The sequence below is a fragment of the Podarcis vaucheri genome (assembly GCF_965113315.1).
Source record: "Podarcis vaucheri genome assembly, chromosome: 16".
NCBI classification, from domain to species: domain Eukaryota; kingdom Metazoa; phylum Chordata; class Lepidosauria; order Squamata; family Lacertidae; genus Podarcis; species Podarcis vaucheri.
This window is the reverse complement of record NC_138754.1, coordinates 513638-535736: the sequence shown is the minus strand read 5'-3', so window position 1 is coordinate 535736 and position 22099 is coordinate 513638. Positions and strand designations below refer to the sequence as shown.

The 22099-nt window shown below is 53.0% G+C and overlaps 2 protein-coding genes and 1 long non-coding RNA gene across 3 annotated transcripts in view; 2 read left to right on the top strand and 1 right to left on the bottom strand.

The window, feature by feature from the left end:
• Window positions 1-22099, bottom strand: part of LOC309520733 — a 274646-nt gene that overhangs the window by 9174 nt on the left and 243373 nt on the right. The gene's annotated exons all lie outside the window — the stretch shown is intronic.
• On the top strand, window positions 526-7398 carry LOC309520466 (uncharacterized protein). Its single transcript, XM_082202304.1, has 6 exons — window positions 526-882; window positions 2137-2630; window positions 2881-2962; window positions 3249-3328; window positions 4021-4147; window positions 5248-7398. Exons 2-6 carry the CDS (start codon window positions 2229-2231, stop codon window positions 6072-6074), a joined length of 1518 nt encoding a protein of 505 aa, XP_082058430.1. The 5' UTR covers window positions 526-882; window positions 2137-2228; the 3' UTR covers window positions 6075-7398.
• LOC309520592 (T-lymphocyte surface antigen Ly-9-like) overlaps window positions 17996-22099 on the top strand; it is a 34327-nt gene continuing 30223 nt past the window's right edge. The window contains exon 1 of the mRNA XM_082202560.1: window positions 17996-18186. Within this exon, the coding sequence (XP_082058686.1) occupies window positions 18135-18186 (52 nt within the window). The 5' untranslated portion in view covers window positions 17996-18134. The remainder of the gene's footprint in view (window positions 18187-22099) is intronic.

Genomic DNA, 22099 nt, shown 5'->3' with positions numbered 1-22099 from the left:
GACTCTTGAGAGTCCCATGGACTGCAAGAAGATCCAACCTCTCCATTCTGAAGGAAACCAGCCCTGAGTGCTCCCTGGAAGGACAGATCCTGAAGCTGAGGCTCCAAGACTTTGGCCTCCTCATGAGAAGAGAAGACTCCCTGGGAAAGACCCTGATGCTGGGAAAGATGGAGGGCGCTCCTGCTCTCTCCCCCCCCCCCCAGGCCGCCTTCCTCACCCGCTTCCGCTGCTTCCTGGGGGAGCCTCCCGCTGCCGGGAGGGATTCCCCCGCGACCTGGCCGCTCTTCCCCGAAGCCCGGGAAGGAAGCAGCGCTTGGCGGACGAGAGAGAGCAGCGCCGCCCCGCCCGCCTCTGGGAAGACGCCCTCGTCCGGCATGGCGGGAGGGGCACTTCCGCCCGCCCTCCGGCCTCCGTCCAATCGGGCCTCGCGGCGCGCCCTCTCACGTCACTTCCCGCCCTCGGGGCCCCTCCTCAGAGGCTGCCCTCGTCCAAGATGGCGGCGGCTCTTCTCTGATGGCGCCTTCGCCCCGGCTCCCCCTGTGGCGGCGGTGCCTTCTCCGCCCGCTTCCCGCGCTGCTTCTGCCCCCGGTGCCTCTCCTCAGGCGGCGCCTCTCGCTCACTTCCCAGCCGCGGGCCCTCGTCCCTTTCGCCCGCTTTCCGCGCTTCTTCCCTCCCTCCCTCTTCCAAGATGGCGTCTTTGGAGTGCCTTGGCGTCACGTCGCTAAGCAACCCGGCGCCTCTTCCCGCCTCCTCTCCTGAAATAGCTGCTGGGGAGGACAGGAAATGAGGACCAGGAGGGGCGGGCGAGACCCCCCCCCGCGCGTCACTTCCTGCGAGGGGGCTGCTGCGCCCGCCTCTTTCTCCCTTCGTGGCGCTTCCGGGGTGAGGCTCCCCTTTGGGGTGCTTGGGGGGGAGGGGGGAGCGGAGGTTGTGGGGTGTCGGGGAGGGGGACACGGGGCGCTCCTTCTGGGGGTCCCTCATCCACCTGCAGAGCCGCAGAGTTGGAGGGCACCCATGAGGTCCTCTAGTCCAGCCCCGCCACTCATACTGGAAGCTGCGGCTGCTGCATCCATTGCCCAAGCCGCTTGGCATTTCCATCTCAGAAAGAAGGAAAGCAAGTGACAGTCGCAGGAATAGGGGTGGGTCTGCTAGTGGAGCAGGGACGCGGGGGGGCGCTGTGGGTTAAACCACAGAGCCTAGGACTTGCCGATCAGAAGGTCAGCGGTTCAAATCCCCGCAATGACGGGGTGAGCTCCTGCTGCTCGGTCCTGTTCCTGCCAACCTAGCAGTTCGAAAGCACGTCAAAGTGCAAGTAGATAAATATGTACCGCTCCGGTGGGAAGGTAAACGGCGTTTCCGTGCGCTGCTCTGGTTTGCCAGAAGCGGCTTAGTCCTGCTGGCCACATGACCTGGAAGCTGTACACCGGCTCCCTCGGCCAATAAAGCGAGATGAGCGCCGCAACCCCAGAGTCAGCCACGACTGGACCTAACAGTCAGGGGTCCCTTTAGCTTTACCTCTGCTCTGGTGGTGGGGGTGGTGGAAGGTGCCAGGGGAGGGGGTGGCCAACCCTCTGCCCACCTGAGCCCCCAAGAGGGCATATAGGGAAGGGGGAGGTTCTTCAGATATTGGGGGGCCTCAGCGAAGGGCGCATAGCACTTGGAAACGCACTGACAAGCCCTGCAGCTGCATTTAAAAGAAGAGCAGAATATGTTCCTGAGGGTTGCATGAGGAGGGCTAGATCCATGGATGAGGCCTTGAGCTCCCTGGAGAGGAAGGTGGCCGTCTTTAAAGGGAACTGTGAAATAGAGGGGAACCCAGGCAGGAATCTGGCTGCTGTGTTTCAAACTGGTTTCGGAGTCTTCTTCAAGGGCAGCTCTTCAACACTAATAATCCCATGGGATGCCGAGTGTGGACTGGGGCTGGCAAATAGGCCGGAGCTAGAAATGAGGACTGTCACAGAGGCTGACTGAGCCGTAAGTGACACTCTTGGATCCAGGAGTAACCCCAGTTGCAGGATAAGCTTAAGTCTCTCCAAGCAGGCACCTTAAGGGATCATCCATGCTTGATCAGGGAACATTTTTTCTTTTCTCCGGACTCTGTCAATTTTATAACTAAGTAATGCATTTGCTTTGCAGGATTTTCTAGCTGCTCCAATTTGGACAGACTGAACACGGCAGGGGGGAAAAGGGATTTCTTCTGATTTCTTGGAGGTTTCCTGAGAGCACAGATGGATGAGCAAGACTCAGCTGGCCCTGAAGCAGGAAGAGGCCATGGGAGCAGTGGGGGATTCTGGGAAAACTCTGTGCAGAAGATCCAGGGTGAGGAGGACACCCCTTGCTCAGAGGTGCAGAGCCAGCAGTTCAGGCAGTTCTGCCCCCAGGAGGCCAAAGGAGCCCGAGAGGTTTGCAGACGACTCCACCACTTTGACCATCAGTGGCTAAAGCCAGAAAGACACACGAAAGCTGAGATGCTGGACCTGGTGATCTTGGAGCAGTTCCTGGCTGTCCTTCCAGCGGAGATGGAGAGCTGGGTGAGGGAATGCGGAGCAGAGACCACTTCCCAGGCGGTGGCCCTGGCCGAAGGATTCCTCCTGAGTCAGGCAGAGGAGAGGAAGCAGGAGGAGCAGCAGGTGAGAGTGACTTTCCTCTGGATACTCCCAAGGGGCTCCCAACGTGAGGGAGAAATCCCCAGATTCTCTACTCATGGCCCATCTTGATAGGAAGGAACCCAAGGAGAGTTATATGATAATCCTAACATCTTTTCATTTGCTGTTCCTTTTCTAATCCTTCTCCCCGTTTTCTGTTTGGACTTTCTGTTGAGATTCCTGCATTGCAGGAGGGTGGACTAGCTGACTCCATTCTATGATTCTGTGATTTCAGGGAATGGATCTGTTTGCAGGAATGGGTTCAGGTTTCTCTGAGGCAGAGAGGACTCAGCTGGACGCCAGAGAGAGGCCACTGGGTAAGGAGGAATGATGAGGTTTGTCTCTGTTTGGTCACATTCTGTGGGTTCTGAAACTCACCTGTGAGTTCTTTTGGGGAAAAACAATTGAAGCCAAGAGCCCCAAGGCGGAGAGACGTATATTTAATTATACCACCCTATACCCGGAGGTCTCAGGGTGATTTACAAGATGTACGCAACTGAGCTACCAAATGGGTACAAATGTCCAAATGCACTCAGTGAGGTTTTTCTAAGGCCCATCTGTAGTAAGAGATGCTCTGCTAGACCTTACCTTTGTCTCCCGCAGGTGACAGAAAGACTTCGGCAAAACCTCCTCCATCTGTTCATGGTGTCAGAGGGGAAGCGGTGGCTGTGGAAGCGGATCAGGTAGGGGGAAGGAGCCGTGTGGGTCAAGAGGCTGAGGGGTGGGGCAGCCAGGGGGCCTCTGGGCCCCAGTGATGAGTCACACTCCTGCTCCACTTGGCTTCTGTCAAAGCTGCCCTTCACAAAAGCTGGAAAGGCCATTCAGGAAGGTTTCTGTGCTCAGAATAAGGAGCCTCCCCTCAGCTAACCTTCTGAATGTCGCTCCATTCTTCCTGCTTTCTTTATAAAGTTGTCACTGAATGCTGAAATAGACTTCTAAGCAGTTGACCATGAATAGCAGTGGCCAGGATTCACCTAAGCTACCCCATCCGTTTCACAGCAGGGCTTTGCCCCACTCTCTTCTCTCTTCCAGTGTCCCCATTCGCCCCTTGAAGTTTGCTTTAGGGCGTCGGGAGGGTCCCCCCAAGAACAGCGTCCAGGGAGAGGACAGAGGGGATCCTTCTCTCCGGTAGACTGGAATGCTTTGCGCAGGCAGAATGACACGAGGACCTCTTGCCCTTTGAAACATGAGTGATACCCATCAGTAAAAGCCGCAAGAGAAGAATTCATTTGATACGTTAAAATAAGCATCCATAATAAAAATGTGCAGGAAAACAATCCCTGAAAAGTAACCAACAGGCAGAAAACCACGGAGCAAAGTGCAGTAGATCATCTTCCTGCTGTCTGAGTGGAGGACATCTCCTTTTCACTTTCAGGGTCCAGTGTGCTTTGAAGACGTTGCCGTTTCTTTCACGGACGAGGAGTGGGCATTGCTGGATCCTGACCAGAGAGCTCTGCATAAGGAAGTCATGGCGGAGAATCGTGGGATCGTGGACTTTCTCAGTAAGGCTCCCTGTTGGATCAGGGTCTCTGTTTTGAAATTTAGTGCATTTCTCTCTGTGACATCCCTTCCGTATTTGGATGGAGCTCAACAGCACCAGCTCCAGCCTCTGGGATTCTAGCACTCCCCAAACTATCTCCTGTTTGGTCTTTAAATATTCTTTCTCCAGTTGTTGTTATTATTACTCTCCTGCACTTCATTTCTATACCACTGTATAGTTTTAAGAAGAGAATCTCAAAGCAGTTTGCGACCTACATTAGAGGTCAACTAAAACAATCCAGAATAAAACTTTACAGAAGATAGCCTGACTTGTCTGAACTCATAAGGGCTTCTTACTGTAGGCTTCAAAGTTCTTAAGAAAGTAGAAGTAGCTTCTCCCAGGTATTTTTGTTTTTGCTTCTACCCATTTTCAGTTGACCAAAGAGATTACTGACCTTTGAGAGGAAGTGGATCCCATGATTGAGCCAAAAATATCTCTCCCAGAAGAGAGTCAGGTTCCCATAAATAGGCCTGTGATTATTAGTCAATAAAACCATGAACTACATATATATCTATATATAAAGATATATATAGATATATAGATATATCTATATGTACTCCCAGACCAGTATGAGGAGCCTTGACTTGGGTTCCTTCCTCCAGCGGGCGCTGCTCGCAGAGGGACTCAGGAGCAGCGGTGGTTTCACCCGCAATATACCACTGAGTGAAGCCACCATCCCACTCTGCCTTCATACAACTCAGAGGGAGAAACAGCTTGTTCTTCCCTCTGCATCTTTGACCTGGTCGACTGAGGAGTGCGCAGCAGCCCTTGCCTCAGTGGAGCAGTTAAAGGAAGCCCCAGCTGGCAAGCTGCCTCTGCTCCCAGGGTGAGAGCTGGGGGAGTTTCATTCTGTGTCTTGTGGGCAGAGGCCATCGCATCTTGTTGTTTCAACATTGCAGTATATTGCCATATGTTTGGCTAGTCTGTTTAGCTGGTGATATGTTGAAAAGCTGATATTTCTCAGCCCTCTGAATCTCTTCAGTTCTTTGACTAAAACAACCTTTCACTCTCGTTGCTCAATAATTGGGGTTTCCTGAGAATCTGTTTTTCTCTTCCTTACAGGTGGCAAAATGTTAGAAGTGAAGAACAAGGGAGACCACAGCAAAATCCATATAGTGGAGATGCTACATAAATATTTGGGGTGCGGAGAGAGCTGCTGTCAGAAGGTCCATCTCACTTCCCAGGAAAGAACTCGTAAAGGAGAGAAACAGTATCAGTGCTCGGCATGTGGAAAGAGCTTCAGTCACAGAGCCAACCTCACAGCCCATCAAAGAATTCATACCGGGGAGAAACCATTTCAGTGCCAGGAGTGTGGAAAGAACTTCCATCGGAAGAACTATCTCGTTTCCCATCAAAGAATTCATACCGGGGAGAAACCATTTCAGTGCCAGGAGTGTAGAAAGAACTTCCGTCGGAAGAACCATCTCGTTTCCCATCAAAGAATTCATGCAGGGGAGAAACCATATAAGTGCTTGAAATGTGGGGAATGCTTTGAGAACAGCACAAGCTTATGTCTCCATCAGAGTAGTCACAGTGGGGAGAAACTATTTCAATGCCAAGAGTGTGGCAGGAGCTTCAGGCGGAAGGACCATCTCACTTCCCATCAAAAAATTCACACAGCGGAGATGCCCTTTAGGTGCTTGGAATGTGGAAAGAACTTCCGTTGGAAGGCTAGTCTCATTTACCATAAAAAATATCATACAGGAGAGAAACCATGTCAATGCTTGGAATGTGGAAAGAGGTTTACTGTAAACTCAAGCGTCCGTCGGCATCAGCGTATTCACCATGGGGAGATACCGTTTCAATGCCAAGAGACTGGAAAGAGCCTCGGTCAGAGCACCCATCTCACGCACCATCAGAGAATTCATACACGCGAGAAACCCTATTGATGCCTGGAATGTGGGAAGGGCTTCAGCTGCAAGGACCGTCTCACTTCCCCTCAAAGAATTCACAGCAGGGAGAAACCATATCAGTGCTTGGAATGTGGGAAGAGTTTCACCTTTAAGGAAAGTCTCACTTCCCCTCAAAGAACCCATAGTGGCGAGAAACCATATCATGGCTTTGTACAAATTTAATTTTTGGATACTTGGTACGTGAGGATTTCAACAGTGTTTTTTGCTTCCAGCAACTCAGCAAAGAAATTGACCTTGTCTCTCAAGGCCATGGAGTTCACACCCGATATAGGCAGCAGTTCTTTATACTTCTTATCCAGATTTGCAAGGTGCTGGAATACCTCCTTATTGTCACGTCTGGGGAGGGGGACAAGAGCAGTTTGGCAGCTCTGATGAAGTTGCCGTCAACGCTGAGCAATTTAGACACGGCCACTTCAAGAGCCTCCAAGTTGCCAAACGGTGGTGCGCCTTGTTTACTCTTGCTGCAGGACCTGACTGCTGGAAAGAAAGGAGTCTCAATGTGTCCACTGCCCTGGGCAAAAATGAGGATGCTCTAAAGGGTGCTGGGCCCCAAATGGCAAGTCCTCGCAGCTCCCCACCCCCTGCTTAAGGGCTAACTCCATTTTTCAATTTCTCTCTCCCACCCCACTCCCCAGCAAAGCTTTTCCCCCAGTGTCGCTGGAGAAGAGGTGAGCAATCATTGGATGGTAGAGTTTAAGGGTTGACACACACACACCCACACACACACCCACAATGCTAAGGAAGAACTTGGAACAGCCGCCTCATCTGGGAGCCACAAACCCGCCTTGATCAAGGTCAGAAGGATCCTTGTTTGTGGCCTCTTTCCTGTCAGCATCCGTCTAGCGCAGCTTATTCAGAAGGCTGGTGGCTCCAACATGCTAGAAGAGTCACTCCCAGGAGGAGGACAGGAAAGCCCGTCTCCTCCTTACAAAAAGTCCAAAGGAGTGACCACCATAGAATAATTGTAGATTTGGAAGGGATCCCAAAGCTTATCTTGTCCAGTCCACTGCAAGGCAGGAAACAAGGAGAAGAGAATTTTATTGCCAGCCCATTGACCAGCAACACAACCTTCAGTGCAGATGGCTCCTCTTCCGGGTTCCTGCTGGCCAGAATGTTTTTCCCTAATGCTCCATCCCACTCCCTGGGCTTCACGTGTTCTCTTTCCCCCACCTCCAGGAAGTCAGTACAGCTTCTGTGTCCATTGAGTATTCTCCATTCTCACTGAGCTGTTTTGAGGTTCTCCCTCACACCCCCCCCCCAAGATATTTGTGTTGTTTCTGCTTGACAGCCCCTTGTTGGGTGCCACAGTTCCGTGCTGCTACTCGGTAACAAGTTTGCTATAGGTGTTTTGCAGGGAGGGTGAGAGGCATGGAGGAAAGGAGGCCCCATAATGTCGTTGTCCCCACTCTCTCTTGGTGCATCAGAAGTCAAAGAAGCATGTTTCTCCATTGGCAAAGCAGCAGGATGTCACAAAAGAGTGAGAAACTTTCTGTGGGAAATTGCAGTCAAACATAACCATGCATGAGAGCTAGTTAGTGCATGAAGGGGTTAAGACCAGAGAGTTCTGCTCCAAGACCCAGCTAGGTCATGCCCCCCTTTGCCTCTCTTCCTCCCTCCTCCCACTCTCTCTGACCAAGGAGGACATGTCTAAGCTTTGCTCCCAAGTTTAGAGCACATCTTTAGAACTATATTCTGTTATTTCCTACCCAAGAGGATTCTGCCAGCGTTCTCCTTGCAGCTGCATGGAACAACACATGTCTCAGACCTTTGAATCTGTTAATAAAGCGTTTTAAACTTACGTAGCGTCGTGTGGTCTGTCCTTTGCCAAAGGGGGTCGACAGAAGGGAGTGTTGTAAACGAGAGCTCTAATAGCCTAGATTCCTAACGCTATACAGTCGTACCTCGGAAGTTGAACAGAATTTGTTCCAGAAGTCCGTTTGACTTCCAAAACGTTTGGAAACCAAAGTGCGGCTTCTGATTGGCTGCAGGAGCTTCGGCTTCCAAAAATCGTTCAGAAACCAGAACACTCGCTTCCAGGTTTTGATCATTCGGGAGCTGAAACGTACAAGTTCCAAGGCGTTCAGCAACCAAGGTACGACTGGACTGCCACTTGACTCTGAGGCTAAACTCTGCTGCTGCTGCTGCTCTGCAAGTTTAAGCTTGATTCTTTTGTTATCCACTTCACACATGTGAGTCGCACAGATTCGTATATTTAATTTCCCTCCCACCCTTTCAAAGTCTCCCAAGAGGACCTGCAGGTTCTGCCTGACCACTGGGATGGGTTTGCTCTGAATCGGATTCGCAGGCCATCACACACACCTTGGTTCAGGGTCCTCCTCCTTTCCTGCGTGTGGGGAGTGAGGACCCTGTTGCAACAGATCAATAAAGATCAGGCTTACAAGCTGCTTTGCTTCTCAGTATTCTCTGCTTGGCCGCTGTTTTTTTCTCCTACCAATAGGGAACCTACATAAGACTATATATGGGCTCTTGGATACCCCATAAGGGAAAAAAGGGCAGGTTTTTGTTCACCACACTATGTTCTTAGGGGCATTTGGCCACTGTGAGGACAGGAAGCTGGTCTAGACTGGCCCCCTTTGGCCTGGTCTAGCCACAGCTGGGCTATCCTGTTCTTAGAAAAATAATCACAAGCCACTTATTTTAAAAAGCCAAGAGCCTGACGACAGTTGCACCGGAAGAACGGCCGTATCATCTGTTTCTCCTGTGTCAGCCAAGCGAAGGCATGATGTCAGTTCCAGGGAACTGTCTAGAAATTGCTGCTTATTGCAGATCCTGAAAGTGATTCTGGCCCTCGTAACTGTCAGGGGTTCAGGAGCAGAGACGCAGAGAAGGGAGGAAGCAGAGAGCGAGGGGGAGGAATCCGAAGGGAAAATGAGTGATGATGACGACCCGAGATCTCCAAGCCTAAGCAGTGAGTCAGAGGACTCCCAAAAGGGAGCCCCAGTGAGCAGAGCAAGGGGGGGATCCGGGGGGACACCCCAGGAGGAAGGGAACAGAGGAGATTCAGAGAGCAGCAGCTGGAAGTCGGGACCCACGCTCATAACTGAGGGCGGCAGCAGCTGGAAGTCGGGACCCACGCTCAAGACTGAGAGCAGCAGGGAGGAAGGTAGCCAGGCATCGGGTTCCGGAGGCTGTCAGCAGGAGGGAGGGCACGAGTCAGGGGTGGTCACGCCCTCCTCAGAGAGCGAGGCAACGGTTAAGAGGAAAGTAGAGAGTTGGGCGCGCGCGCCAAGTTCAAATGCAGCGGAAGCTGGAGCAGTAAGCAGCCCGGAGAGTGAGCCAGGTCCTAAAGCCCGCCGCAAGGAGGCAGAAGGATCAGGGGGGTCAGCGTCAGAGGAGAGTAGAAGGGAGGAGGCCCAGGGAGGCAGAAGGACCCAGAGACGTAGGGAGAGGCGAAGGAGGTGGAGCAAGGCTAGGGTATTAAGCTGGTGTGCAAGAGGCGGGGACTCAGACGGGTCTTCGCCGACCTAGGGCAGAAGGTGTAGAGCTGCACGCTGCAGTTCGGAAATGAAACCTGTAACTTAATAAAGACTCATAAAGTGAACGCTGGCGGACTTGGTCCTATGTGAGCTGGGACTGGGTGGCAGCTCTGACAGTAAGACCCGTCTCTTAAAAAGCTTCGGACACCTGATATCTCGCAGCGGAGAGAGAGGCAGCTGGAGGAGGGGATCGGTGTTTGGGAGCAAGCTCACGACGGTTAGCAGAGATGACGGAAGCAGAGAAAGTTGCAGCGCTGCAACAGGCAGTTACCCAATTGAACGCGGAGGTACTGGCATCCCAGAAGAGGGAGGAGGATGCGGCAGCCGCCTACAGAGATCTCCACGCCAGGTTTGAAGCATGGGTTAAACACGGGCAGCCAGGACCCAGACCGGAGGGGGTTGGGTTGGCACGGAGAGCAGGAGGGCTTGTGGCTCACTTCGATGGGAATTTACAACAGTACCCCAATTTTCGAGCAGACGTAATGTGCGCACTGCAACTGCTGGCAAAAGACTTTAGAGATGAGGAAGAGAAAGTGGGGTTCATACTATCCCATTTGCATGGGGATGCTAAAGCGTGGCTACGCAATTTGTGGAGGGATAAAGATCCGGCGCTTCAGAATGCAGATGCCTTTATCAAAGCGATGGATGCGTGTTTTTTGTCTACTATTGATGTGGATCTTGCCCGACGGGAGATTCATGGACTGAAACAAGGGAGGGCAAGCGTCCGGCAGTACCACGCCCGCTTTTTTGCGCTGGTCAGTGCCTTAGAGTGGGACCGGGATTCGCCCCCTGTCAGAGACCTGTTCTGGGAGGGTCTAAGCTCAGCGGTCAAGGATGAAATTGCAAGGGGGGAGAGGCCCCGAAGCACGCAGGAGGTGGTCCAAAGGGCGCTGACTGTGGGGGTGAGGCTGGAAGAACGTCCCTGGTGCAGAGATGAAGGACGTGGAGGGCGCGAAGCGGCGAGAAGTTTCTCTTTCGTTCCAAGAGAAGCAGCGCGTGCGCAATCCACACCTCCGCCAGGAGGGGGAGGGGAACCGATGGAGGTTGGAGGTGCAAGGGCTCAGTCAGCAGCCAGAGCCCAAGCACCGACAGCAGTGAAAGCGAAGCCTCCTAGAGGGAACAGGAAGTGTTACATCTGCGAGGATCCAGGCCATTTGGCGAAAGAGTGTCCCCGGAGGCTCCACAAGCACACTGCAGCCTCAGCAATGGTGACTGCAGCAACGCAGCAAGGAGAACCACAGCAGGGAAACGACGATGTCTGGCTGGAGACAGAGGCACTGGGGCCCAGCCAGACGCATCAGTGAAGCAGTCCCCAGCGATCTTGCAACCCACGGACCCCCTCCCACCCAAACCAGTAGTGCAGCTCACAGCATCTCTCCAGCTACCCGATGGCGTCACTATCGAAGTGCCGCTTTCTGTGGATTCTGGAAGCAACGCAGACTTTATAGCGCAGGATTTTGTGGAGCAGCACGCTATACAGCTACTGCCTGCCACTCTGCCCCTGCAAGTCGTCACAGTGGATGGCAGAGAGTTGCTAGGGGGGCAGGTGGTGAAGCAAACGCCACCGATGGTGATGCGCCTTGGCAACCACAGGGAAGTCATCAGTTTTAATGTCACCCAACTGTCGGACACGCCCATTGTGTTGGGCATGAGTTGGCTGGACAGGCACAGTCCGACACTGGCTTGGTACCAGAGACAGCTGATCTTCGGCTCCTCTTATTGCGCAGAACACTGCATCCTGCCCAGACAGGAGGGAGAGGAGGAGGAATCACAACTGCAGTTGGGAACGTTGCAAGCAGTCCCCCACAAATACGCGGACTTTCTGGAGGTCTTCTGCGAGAAAGAGGCTGACAAGCTACCACCGCACAGGCAATATGACTGCAAGATTGACCTCCTACCAGGGGCGACGCTGCCGAAAGGGAAGCTGTATTCCATGTCTGAGGACGAATTACAGGAACTCAAACAGTTCATAGATCACAATTTGCAGCGCGGTTTCATCCGGGAGTCCAGGGCAGTAGGGGGCAGTCCTGTTTTCTTCGTGAAGAAGAAGGACACGCCCCAGAAAAGACTGGTGGTGGATTTTCGCCTCTTAAACAAGATGACCAAGCCTTCTGATTTCCCCATGCCCAGGATTGACGACCTGCTAGCGACGGTGCGCAAGGGACGCGTGTTCACCAAGTTGGACCTGCGAGGTGCGTACAATCTCATCCGCATGAGGGAGGGCGATGAGTGGAAGACAGCCATGTTCACGCCTCTGGGCACCTACGAATACAGAGTGATGCCGTTTGGATTGCAAAACGGTTCTCACTGTTTCCAAGCTTTCATGCATCATGTGTTGGCGGGACTCCTTTACAAGAAGTGCGTCTGCTTTCTGGATGACATCCTGATATTCTCCGACTCGCAGCAAGCCCATGACCAAGATGTTCGGGAGGTGCTGAAGAGGCTGCAGCAGCATAGACTGTACGCCAAACTGGAGAAGTGCCAGTTCGACACGACGGAGGTGGATTTCTTGGGTTACAAGTTGTCGGACAAGGGGCTAGCCATGGACAGCGCCAAGGTTCGTGCGGTGTTGGATTGGAAGAGCCCGCGCAATCGGAAGGAGGTCCAGCGGTTTGTCGGCTTCGCCAACTTCTATCGCAAGTTTATCAAGGGGTTCGCGATGCAGACGGCGGCCATTACGGACACGCTAAGCTCCAAGAAAAAGAAATTCATCTGGACGGAGCAGGCGGAGCAGTCCTTTCAGGCACTCAAGCGTCTCTTTGCGTCGGAAGAGCAACTGCTGCATATCGACCCCAGCAAACCGATGCGGGTAGAGACAGACGCGTCCGATAGAGCAGTGGGAGCTGTCCTGCTGCAAAGGGACCCACAGGGGGTCTGGAGGCCGGGAGCGTTCTACTCCAGAAAGCTCAGCAAGTCGGAGCAGAACTACACCATCTGGGACAGGGAGTTGCTGGCCATTCATGCAGCTTTCAAGGCGTGGAGGCACTTCCTGATCGGCGCCAAGCACACGGTGCAGGTCTGCACGGATCACAAGAATCTGGAGCACTGGCGCACGGCTCAGTTCCTGAACCAGAGGCAGATACGTTGGGCGGAGTTCTTTGCTGACTTCAATTTCCGAATAGAGTACGTCCCAGGCGACACCAACGTCATGGCGGATGCACTGTCCCGCAAACCGCAATACCTCGAAGAGGCGACGCCAGCGGCAGCCATGCACATCTTCGCGCCAACAGCGTGGGCGTGCGCTTCAGCCACAGTAGACCTGGATGCGGTGCGGCGGGCGTTGCAGGACGACTCCTTCGCGCGGGCGAAGATGGCAGAGGTGCACAAGGGCACGGCGAAGGGCGACGAGTTCCAGATACGAGACGGCTTGCTCTTACGTAAAGGGGCCATCTACGTGCCGGGAGACGAACTTCGCGCCAGGGTACTGCAGCAGCTGCACGACGCACCCACGGCCGGGCACTTTGGCACGGAAAAAACGGTGGAATTAGTCGCAAGGGACTTTTGGTGGCCCAGACTGAGAGGGGAAGTCGCGGACTACGTTGCGAGGTGCGACACCTGCCAGAGGGCCAAACCGGTGCACAAACCACCGGCGGGACTGCTGGAACCGCTGCAAACGCCGTTTGAACCGTGGGAGAGAGTGGCCCTGGACTTTGTTACGGATCTACCCAGCTCGAGAGGCAAGACAGCTGTACTAGTGGTGGTGGACTTGTTCACCAAGATGGCACATTTCATTCCGTGTGCGAAGGTGGCCACGGCGGAACAAACCGCCAAACTGTTCATAGATCACGTGTTCAAAGTGCATGGTCTGCCGCGGTCTATCCTGTCCGACCGCGGGCGCCAGTTCGTCTCGAATTTCTGGCAGAAGCTGATGAGTTTTCTAAATGTCAAGGTCGATCTGGCATCAGCAAGACACCCGCAGACCAACGGGCAAGCAGAGAGGGTCAATGCCATCATGCAGCAGTACCTGAGATGCTATGCCAATCAACAACCTGCGACCTGGGTGGATTACCTGCCGCTCGCCGAGTTCGCTTACAACAACACGAAGCACGTGTCCACAGGGGTGACGCCGTTCTTCGCCAACAATGGGAGGAATCCCAGAACCTTCCCGGGACGGGAGAGAGTGGGGGACGGAGAACCACAGACGGCGGACGCGTTCGCGTCAGAGTTGCAGGCGGTACACGATCAACTCAGACGGCAGCTGGAGCTAGCTAAGCACGCCTACAAGGTGCAAGCTGACAAGCACAGGCGGGTTGGCGAAGAGATCCAAGTGGGAGACTGGGTCTGGTTGGCAGCCCACGCAGTGCCGACCAGGTCACTAGCCAAGAAGAAGTTGGGGCACAAGCAAATTGGTCCGTACCAAGTCGAAGCACAGATCAACCCGGTAGCCTTCCGACTGGCGCTGCCGGAGGGTTCCAGAATGCATCCGGTGTTCCACAGGTCGGTGCTCACTCCCTACAAGGCACCTCACAGATTCCAGGAGCCAGGGACGGCACCGAGTCCGTTCCGGGAGCGGACGGAGACGCGAGGGGTGACGCAGCAAGACCCCATCAACGAGGTCACGGAGATTTTGGACTCCAGATGGGGAGAAGAGGGAGTCGAATACCTCCTAGCCAGAGAGGGCACCCGGGCCAGCGCCAATAGCTGGGTGCCAGACTACGCTTTGGAGGAACCCCTGCTCAAGGACGAGTTTCATGCCCTTTTCCCACACAGACCCATGCCAGCGAGCTTCTTCGACGACTGGCTGTTCACGCCCACACTTTCTTCCAGCACGTTCCATGGATTCGACTCGGACGGGGAACCCGCACTGAGCACCCGTTCCCCAGAAGGATCGCCGGCGGGTTCGGCGTCAGACACCTCGTATTGGTGGGACGATCGACCGGAGGAGCAATGGCGCCGGAAGTGGCTGGAGATGCCAGGTCGAGCGACCGACGCAGAGACTGACATGGACGTGTTCGGGGAGGACCTTGGGTTCGAGCACGGCGGTACAGAGATGGAAGCGGAACAGGTCAACGTCGGCGACCGAGAGGAGGAAGACTCGGAGGTCTTCAGTTGGCGGCCAACCACGGGGAGCGAACTGTATCCGGCATTCCCTCCCGTGATGATGGAGCACCCAGCACCCACACCTGAAAGCGGGGAGGGGGGAAGGGGGGGCTTCGAGGGGGGGATGGATGTCAGGGGTTCAGGAGCAGAGACGCAGAGAAGGGAGGAAGCAGAGAGCGAGGGGGAGGAATCCGAAGGGAAAATGAGTGATGATGACGACCCGAGATCTCCAAGCCTAAGCAGTGAGTCAGAGGACTCCCAAAAGGGAGCCCCAGTGAGCAGAGCAAGGGGGGGATCCGGGGGGACACCCCAGGAGGAAGGGAACAGAGGAGATTCAGAGAGCAGCAGCTGGAAGTCGGGACCCACGCTCATAACTGAGGGCGGCAGCAGCTGGAAGTCGGGACCCACGCTCAAGACTGAGAGCAGCAGGGAGGAAGGTAGCCAGGCATCGGGTTCCGGAGGCTGTCAGCAGGAGGGAGGGCACGAGTCAGGGGTGGTCACGCCCTCCTCAGAGAGCGAGGCAACGGTTAAGAGGAAAGTAGAGAGTTGGGCGCGCGCGCCAAGTTCAAATGCAGCGGAAGCTGGAGCAGTAAGCAGCCCGGAGAGTGAGCCAGGTCCTAAAGCCCGCCGCAAGGAGGCAGAAGGATCAGGGGGGTCAGCGTCAGAGGAGAGTAGAAGGGAGGAGGCCCAGGGGGGCAGAAGGACCCAGAGACGTAGGGAGAGGCGAAGGAGGTGGAGCAAGGCTAGGGTATTAAGCTGGTGTGCAAGAGGCGGGGACTCAGACGGGTCTTCGCCGACCTAGGGCAGAAGGTGTAGAGCTGCACGCTGCAGTTCGGAAATGAAACCTGTAACTTAATAAAGACTCTTATAAAGTGAACGCTGGCGGACTTGGTCCTATGTGAGCTGGGACTGGGTGGCAGCTCTGACAGTAACATTTGCTGCCCGCGCCTAGTTCCTCTTTGACTCCTTTTCCTGCTGAGCCTAAAAAAAAGCCCCGATTCTGGATCCCGTGATTCTCCCCTCTTTTTCTGCTGATTGGGGTGAAAAGGGGGAATCGAAAGATTTGGGCTTCCTTGAGCCTGTGTCTCAGGCCAGTGCTGAACCGGAGAAGCGAAGAGGCCCGGCCAGGGTTCAGTGCGGATGCAGCCGAGGGGCAAGTCTGGGAGGAGCGAATCTCCTGCCTCGTGGAGGTCCCTGGTTCAAGCCCTGGGGTCTCCAGGCAGGGCTGGAAATGGGTCTAAAAACCCGGACAACTGCTGCCCGTCTATGTAAACAGGACTCAGCTGGGGGCACCAATTGGGCGACTGAGCGGAAGGCAACTGGGTTCCCGATGAAATCACTCAGAACCTGAGGAGTCACTTAGGATACTGCAAAGGGATTCTATAGATCCCCCCCAACGTATTTTTTATTAAAGATTTCTTGGTTTACAAAAGTATGTGCAATGTCTCTTTTTTCAAGTTACATTTTCTGCAAATCAGTTTCATTTGCTGAGACGTTAGTGTTACCTTAGGAAGAGAAGGGGGAAAGAGGTGGAGGGGGGAATGGGGAGGGGGGTTGGAGTTGGGGACGATGTTTCTATTTTACTTAACATATGGGGGGGTGTGTCAGCACCCCTTGTGTGGGTTCTTTTTGCTATTCGCTTGTGTTCCTTTGGTGGTGAGAGAGGTTGGGGTTGCCCTAGGCCAGGCATAGGCAAACTCAGCCCTCCAGATGTTTTGGGACTACAGCTCCCATCATCCCTGACCCCTGGTCCTGTTAGCAAGGGGTGATGAGAGTTGTAGTCCCAAAACATCTGGAGGGCCAAGTTTGCCTATGCCTGCCGTAGGGTGTGGTTGTTTCTTTGTGGTTGGCTGTGGTGAATTTTGTTTTCATGTGTGAGTGGGGTGGGTGGGTGTTTTGGATCAGGATAGCCATATTGATTTGTATGCCGTTGGTGGATTTTTGTCGTTTTCTTGTTGGGCTGTGGGTATGATATAGGGGAGCCATAACGGGGTGAAGGTGTCTTCTTCCATTTGTCCCCGTTTCAGTTTCAGTTTGTTGGTTAGTTTTTCTAGTAGGGCTGTTTCCCATAATATTTGGTACCATTGGTCCAGGCTTACTCCTGTCAGGTCTCTCCAGCGTGATTCTATAGATATTTGACTTTACTCCAGGGCACCAGACTCGAGGGGAATGGACTCATCGGTTATATGTCATAAACAGAAGCATAATGTTGCCTGGCACCCCAATCTCAGAGCAAAGCGAGATTTCAAGCGCTTACCCAGAGTTTGGTTCCGTTGGACTGAAGTACCACAGATATTGTGGCGTCTTCGTGATAGATGATCTGTTTACACATATACAGTACAGTCATACCTTGGGTTACAGACGCTTCAAGTTGCACGGAATGGGTTACTTCCGGGGTTTGGAGCTCGCGCATGTGCAGAAACTAAATCGCACTTTGCACATGCGCAGGAGCACTGAATCGCAACCCGCACGTGCGCAGATGCCGTGCTGGGGGTTGCGAACATGCCTCCTGCACGGATCGTGTTTGCAACCCAAGTGGCCACTGTATATAACCTGCCCTTATGATGGAGGGGCTCACAGTGGAAGACCTTTTCTTAGTTCCTTCCCTTCGGAGTATCAGAATTCGCTTCAAAAAGTCAATTTGACAGCAGTAAAATCATTTTTATTTTATCATGACAAAATAATGGTACAGACAAAGTAAAATTCATTGCCTGCCCGCCCTCTCTGGGCTTGCCACCCCTTTTTATATCCCCTGTGATGGTCTATTATCTGATTTACAAGAAAACATGATTTACGGGAAATGGTATAGAATTTAGCTTTCGTTTCTCCATATTTGGAATTCCTTCTTTCACGTATGTCCAGTCCCTCCCTCTGGGGTTACAATAACATCCATTCAACCTATTCAACCTTGCTCTTTATCTTTTACTCGCCCAAGCCAAACATTCCTGAGATAGGCCTATTTTCACTGTAACATCTCAGCAAGGAAAAGCCTTGTTCTTCTGGCTGGTGAAAAACCTTCAAAACCTCTCCCCTTTGGGATAACATATGAGAGAGGAGAAAATGCCTTAAACAGGTTTTTTTTTGGGGGGGGATCCTATAGAGAACAATATTCTAATGGCCCCTTCAACAGCATTAACCCCCCCCCAAGAAGGCCTATTTTCTCCCACCGTCCTGGTGGATCCCAAAGCTTGCACACCCAGTCCTCCTTCCTCAAGCAGAAATGGCAAGGACGTTCCTCCTGTGTGTGTGTGTCTCCTAAACCCAGAGGGAGGTCTCTGGCTCCTGTGTCCATGGGGCCTGGTCACATGTCCCCAGGCTCCACTCTGGGTGTCATCCCACGGCCAAGCCTACAAGAAGGGCGGGCGGGAGGAAGCCTCTCCCCCTCCTTGGCTTGGCCAAGTGGCAGAAAAGGGAAGGAGAAGCTGGTGTCCCTGGGGCTGAGCTGTCCAGGCTCCTCACACGTTTCCCTTGGGGCTGATCTCTCCACCGTGACACCAACATGGACCCAGCTGTTGCCTTCCTCCTCCTCGTCTTCACCTTCCAAGCTACAAGTGAGTAAAATCCAGGTGACTCTCAGTTCAACTCCCTCTCTCTCTCTCTGTGCCATAATGCAACGCCCTTGCCTCTTCTTGCAAGAGCAAGCAATGTGTGTGGAGGAATAGGGCTCCCTGCTTATTCCACATTTATCCCCAGTTGCTCACAGAGATGTTAGACAATATCCAGTCTTTATTGCGGAAATGTTCCAGGTTGTTTTCAGTGAGGTTATTTGACAATGAGCTTCAGGCAGATTTGCTTACAGGGTCTTCCCAATGGGCATTTGTTCATTCCACAACCAGGAAAAAGGCAATTTCCTTTTAAAGGTGTATTTGCTGGGTGAGGGAGAACTATGATATCCCATTTGTATCTCACCTTTTCTCCAAATTGCTCAAGGTGTCCAAAAAACAAAAAACCCCAACCCCTTCTGACGAGCACTTAACAAAAAGGACGAAATCGTGGCTGGTTAACTGCAACCACGGAATCATGGGCGGGACATTTTCTCTGATGCGTTGAAAATAAATATCTGGCTATTATGGGGTGCTGAAGGGCGCAATGAGTTGTTGGCTTTTGGTTTTGGTTTTTAAGCGCACGTTCCGTAGACTCATAGAACTGTAGAGATGGACAAGACCCGACCGGCCACCCAGTCCGACCCCTGCAATGCAAAAATCACAGAATCTGTGCCCAGAGGTGGAATTGGGTGGGCTTGTGAGTCCAGAAGGGGCTGGGGTCCCTTTGTCACTGCAAATCACCCTGCTATGCAAACAGCCCCAGCCCCAGAGAATTGTTGTAGCAGCAGACTAGAAAGGGGAGATTTTGGGGGCGGGAGGAGAACCAGGATTGCTGGTTCCCCAAGGTCTCATCTCTCGCCTTTGCCTGTAGCCTGATGGAAAAGCTGCAAATTGGGGTTCTGGCCTTACGACGCTCGTGCCCAGTGTGCTATCATGATGATGATGATGATGATGATGATGATGATGATGATTTTTTATTTATACCCCGCCCATCTGGCTGGGTTTCCCCAGCCACTCTGGGCGGCTTCCAACAGAATACTAAAATACAATAGTCTATTAAACATTAAAAGCTTCCCTAAACAGGGCTGCCTTAAGATGTCTTCTGAATGTCAGGTAGTTGTTGTTCTCTTTGAAATCTGGTGGGAGGGCGTTCCACAGGGCGGGTGCCACCACCGAGAAGGCCCTCTGCCTGGTTCCCTGTAGCTTCGCTTCTCGCAGTGAGGGAACCGCCAGAAGGCCCTCGGCATTGGATCTCAGTGTCTGGGCAGAACGATGGGGATGGAGACGCTCCTTCAGGTCTACTGGACTGAGACCTTTTAGGGTTTTCAAGGTCAGCACCAACACTTTGAATTGTGCTTCTGGTGGTTCCCTAGCTGCGAGAAGCCAAGTTACAGGGAACCAGGCAGAGGGCCTCCTTGATGGTGGTGCCTGTCCTGTGGAAAGCCCTAAAAATAAATTATTATTATTATTATTATTATTATTATTATTATTATTATTATTATTATTGGTTCTGAGTGGCATTTGGGCACTGCAAAGCAAGAAGGCTGCACTGGCTGGGACCCTTCTTAGATCCTGGCGGAACCTCCAGGTCCAGAGGCAGTCTATCAAGATTTCTAGGTCTTAAGGGCTTTTGCAAGGCCACCGCGAGAACAGGAGGCTTGCTTTGATGGGCCCCCTTGGGCCTGATCCAGCTTCTGGGCTCTGGATTCAACCTGGATTCTGAGGAGATGTTCCTCATGGTTGTTTTTAGGAGTAAGAGGAACTGATCTGGAAAGATTGGGCAATGGGGTTTGGGTGTGTGCCTGCGAAACAAGCAAGGTCACCCCCCTTAATTGCTCAAGAAGTATTGTGTCAGCCAGTGGCATTTCGAGAGAAGCATAACTTGACCGGGGTGGTGGGAGACAACAACACGAAGCATCCTCTGGGGGTGTCAGACAGATGTGGACAACAGAACATCCCAGCGTCAGCGGCACCAGGACCTGCGAGTCCCCCCTCTTCTCCCCACAGCTGCCAAAGGGCTCTGAGAACCTGGGACCAGTGCTTTTTCTGGGGGTACCCAGGGGTACGCGTACCCCTAAACATTTTGTGAATCTTTGTGCTTTTGTCCATTTATTGTATTTATTTTTCCTGACTTGAACTTTAAAAGGGTGATTTTCTGGAATCAAAGTGAGAGCACCCCTAAACATTTTTTTAGGGCGGGGGAAGCACTGCCCAGGACTCTAGAGAGACTGCTTCTGGGCCTGGGGCCAGAAGAGGTTGGCTTCTGGATCAGGCCAAAGGGGGCGCATCTGGTTCTCACAGTGTCCAGCCAGAAGCCCCAAACTGGGAAGCCCAGAAGCGTAACTGCAGCAACCCCCTTGCAATTCCCAGCAGATGATATTCCCAGGTATACTGCCTCCAACAGGGGGAGGAGGAGACTAGGAGCCGTTGATGCTCTCTGTTGGCATGCAGCCAAGGAAAGGGGGCAATTGGCAGGTCCCCAGCTGGCTCCAGACAATCTCCAGTCCTTGGTGCATGATACGGACTGAGGGGGGGGTGCCTATTCCCCCCCTTCTTTTGGCTGTCCGAGGCGATGACCTCAGGGGTGCCATCGCACACCCACCCTCGAACCCCCTTCACCGTTGCACAAGCACCACACTTTTCCCAGACCTTTTCCCGAGCGAAATAAGCTCGAATATATATATATTCCCTATCCTTTCCTATGCCTATCTGCGCTCCATACTTAGAATGAGTAGACCGAGTGTTTCTCTTCTCCGCTTATTCCTATGGCCGCGCTTTGGCCAATCACAGCCATGCATTCGTCCTGCAGAAGCTAGCTCAGGGAGCTCTTGCACGCCTCATTTAACCTCCTGACGAGCTGCTGACGGCCCCCCACGGCGAGAACAATAGAACCGAAACTCCCGACCTCGTAAAACTGTCAAACCCTTGTTACAATGTATCCATTTCTACAAGAATGGATACATTCTGCTTCCGCTTTTGATCTAGACTACGGAACAGGTTGAAAGTTATCAGAACCTTTCAAAATTCATATAAAATCAACCACAGCTCCAATTTTCTTGCTCTTGGTGTCATTCGACTCAGTTTCCCCAGGACTCCATGATGCTGCCCGACTCCATAATCCTTGAGACGGCAGGTCACGTACACAGGAACTCTTTAATCCCGTCAGATCGTCCTGCCCAGCCCTTTCCCCGGGCAATACCAGGTGGCAGACGATGCATATCTCTGACCCATTGTCTTGCCGCCACCGGTACTCAATAAATGTGTATCTATGTATATTTCCCGCTCTGCATATCCCCCCTCCCTCATCCGAAAATGTTAATTAATGTAATCCCACCTTTTCATAATGTATTCATGACGTGTAAAGTATATTCATGATGTAACTTGTGAAACCCAACCTTCCTATAATGTATTCATGACGTTTTCGCGCACTGTGTTATGGGATTTGGAGGGAACTTTTAAAAGTTTATGTCGCCCCATTCTCGGGGTTCAATCTCGCTTTGAACCTATTGCGCAATAAACTTGGATCTTCGCATTTTGCTCCTGCGTCCGGCTGAGCTTCCTTTTCTTCCGCTAGAATCCACGGACTTGGTCCGACTGGCTGGGTGGCAGGGTAAATACGCACCCAGATTTTCCGTAACAGCTTGGCGCCCAACGTGGGGCCAGCGGTTCTCCCGGGTTGCTGACCGGAGGCCCCGAATTCTTCAGCCGGCTGCGGGCCAATTTGCCCGAGAAGACCCTTTTGGACCTCCGGCCATCTCCCGGGCGGTAATCGGGAGCCCCAGGAGTTCAGCCGGGGAGCAAAAGGGATCCAGCCGGCTCATTCATCGATCCTGGGATCGGATCGACGTGGAAGACGCGTGAGTATAGGAAAATCCAGTGCACTGGTGGGACGGGGTGGAAGTCTCCTGGCAACTGAATT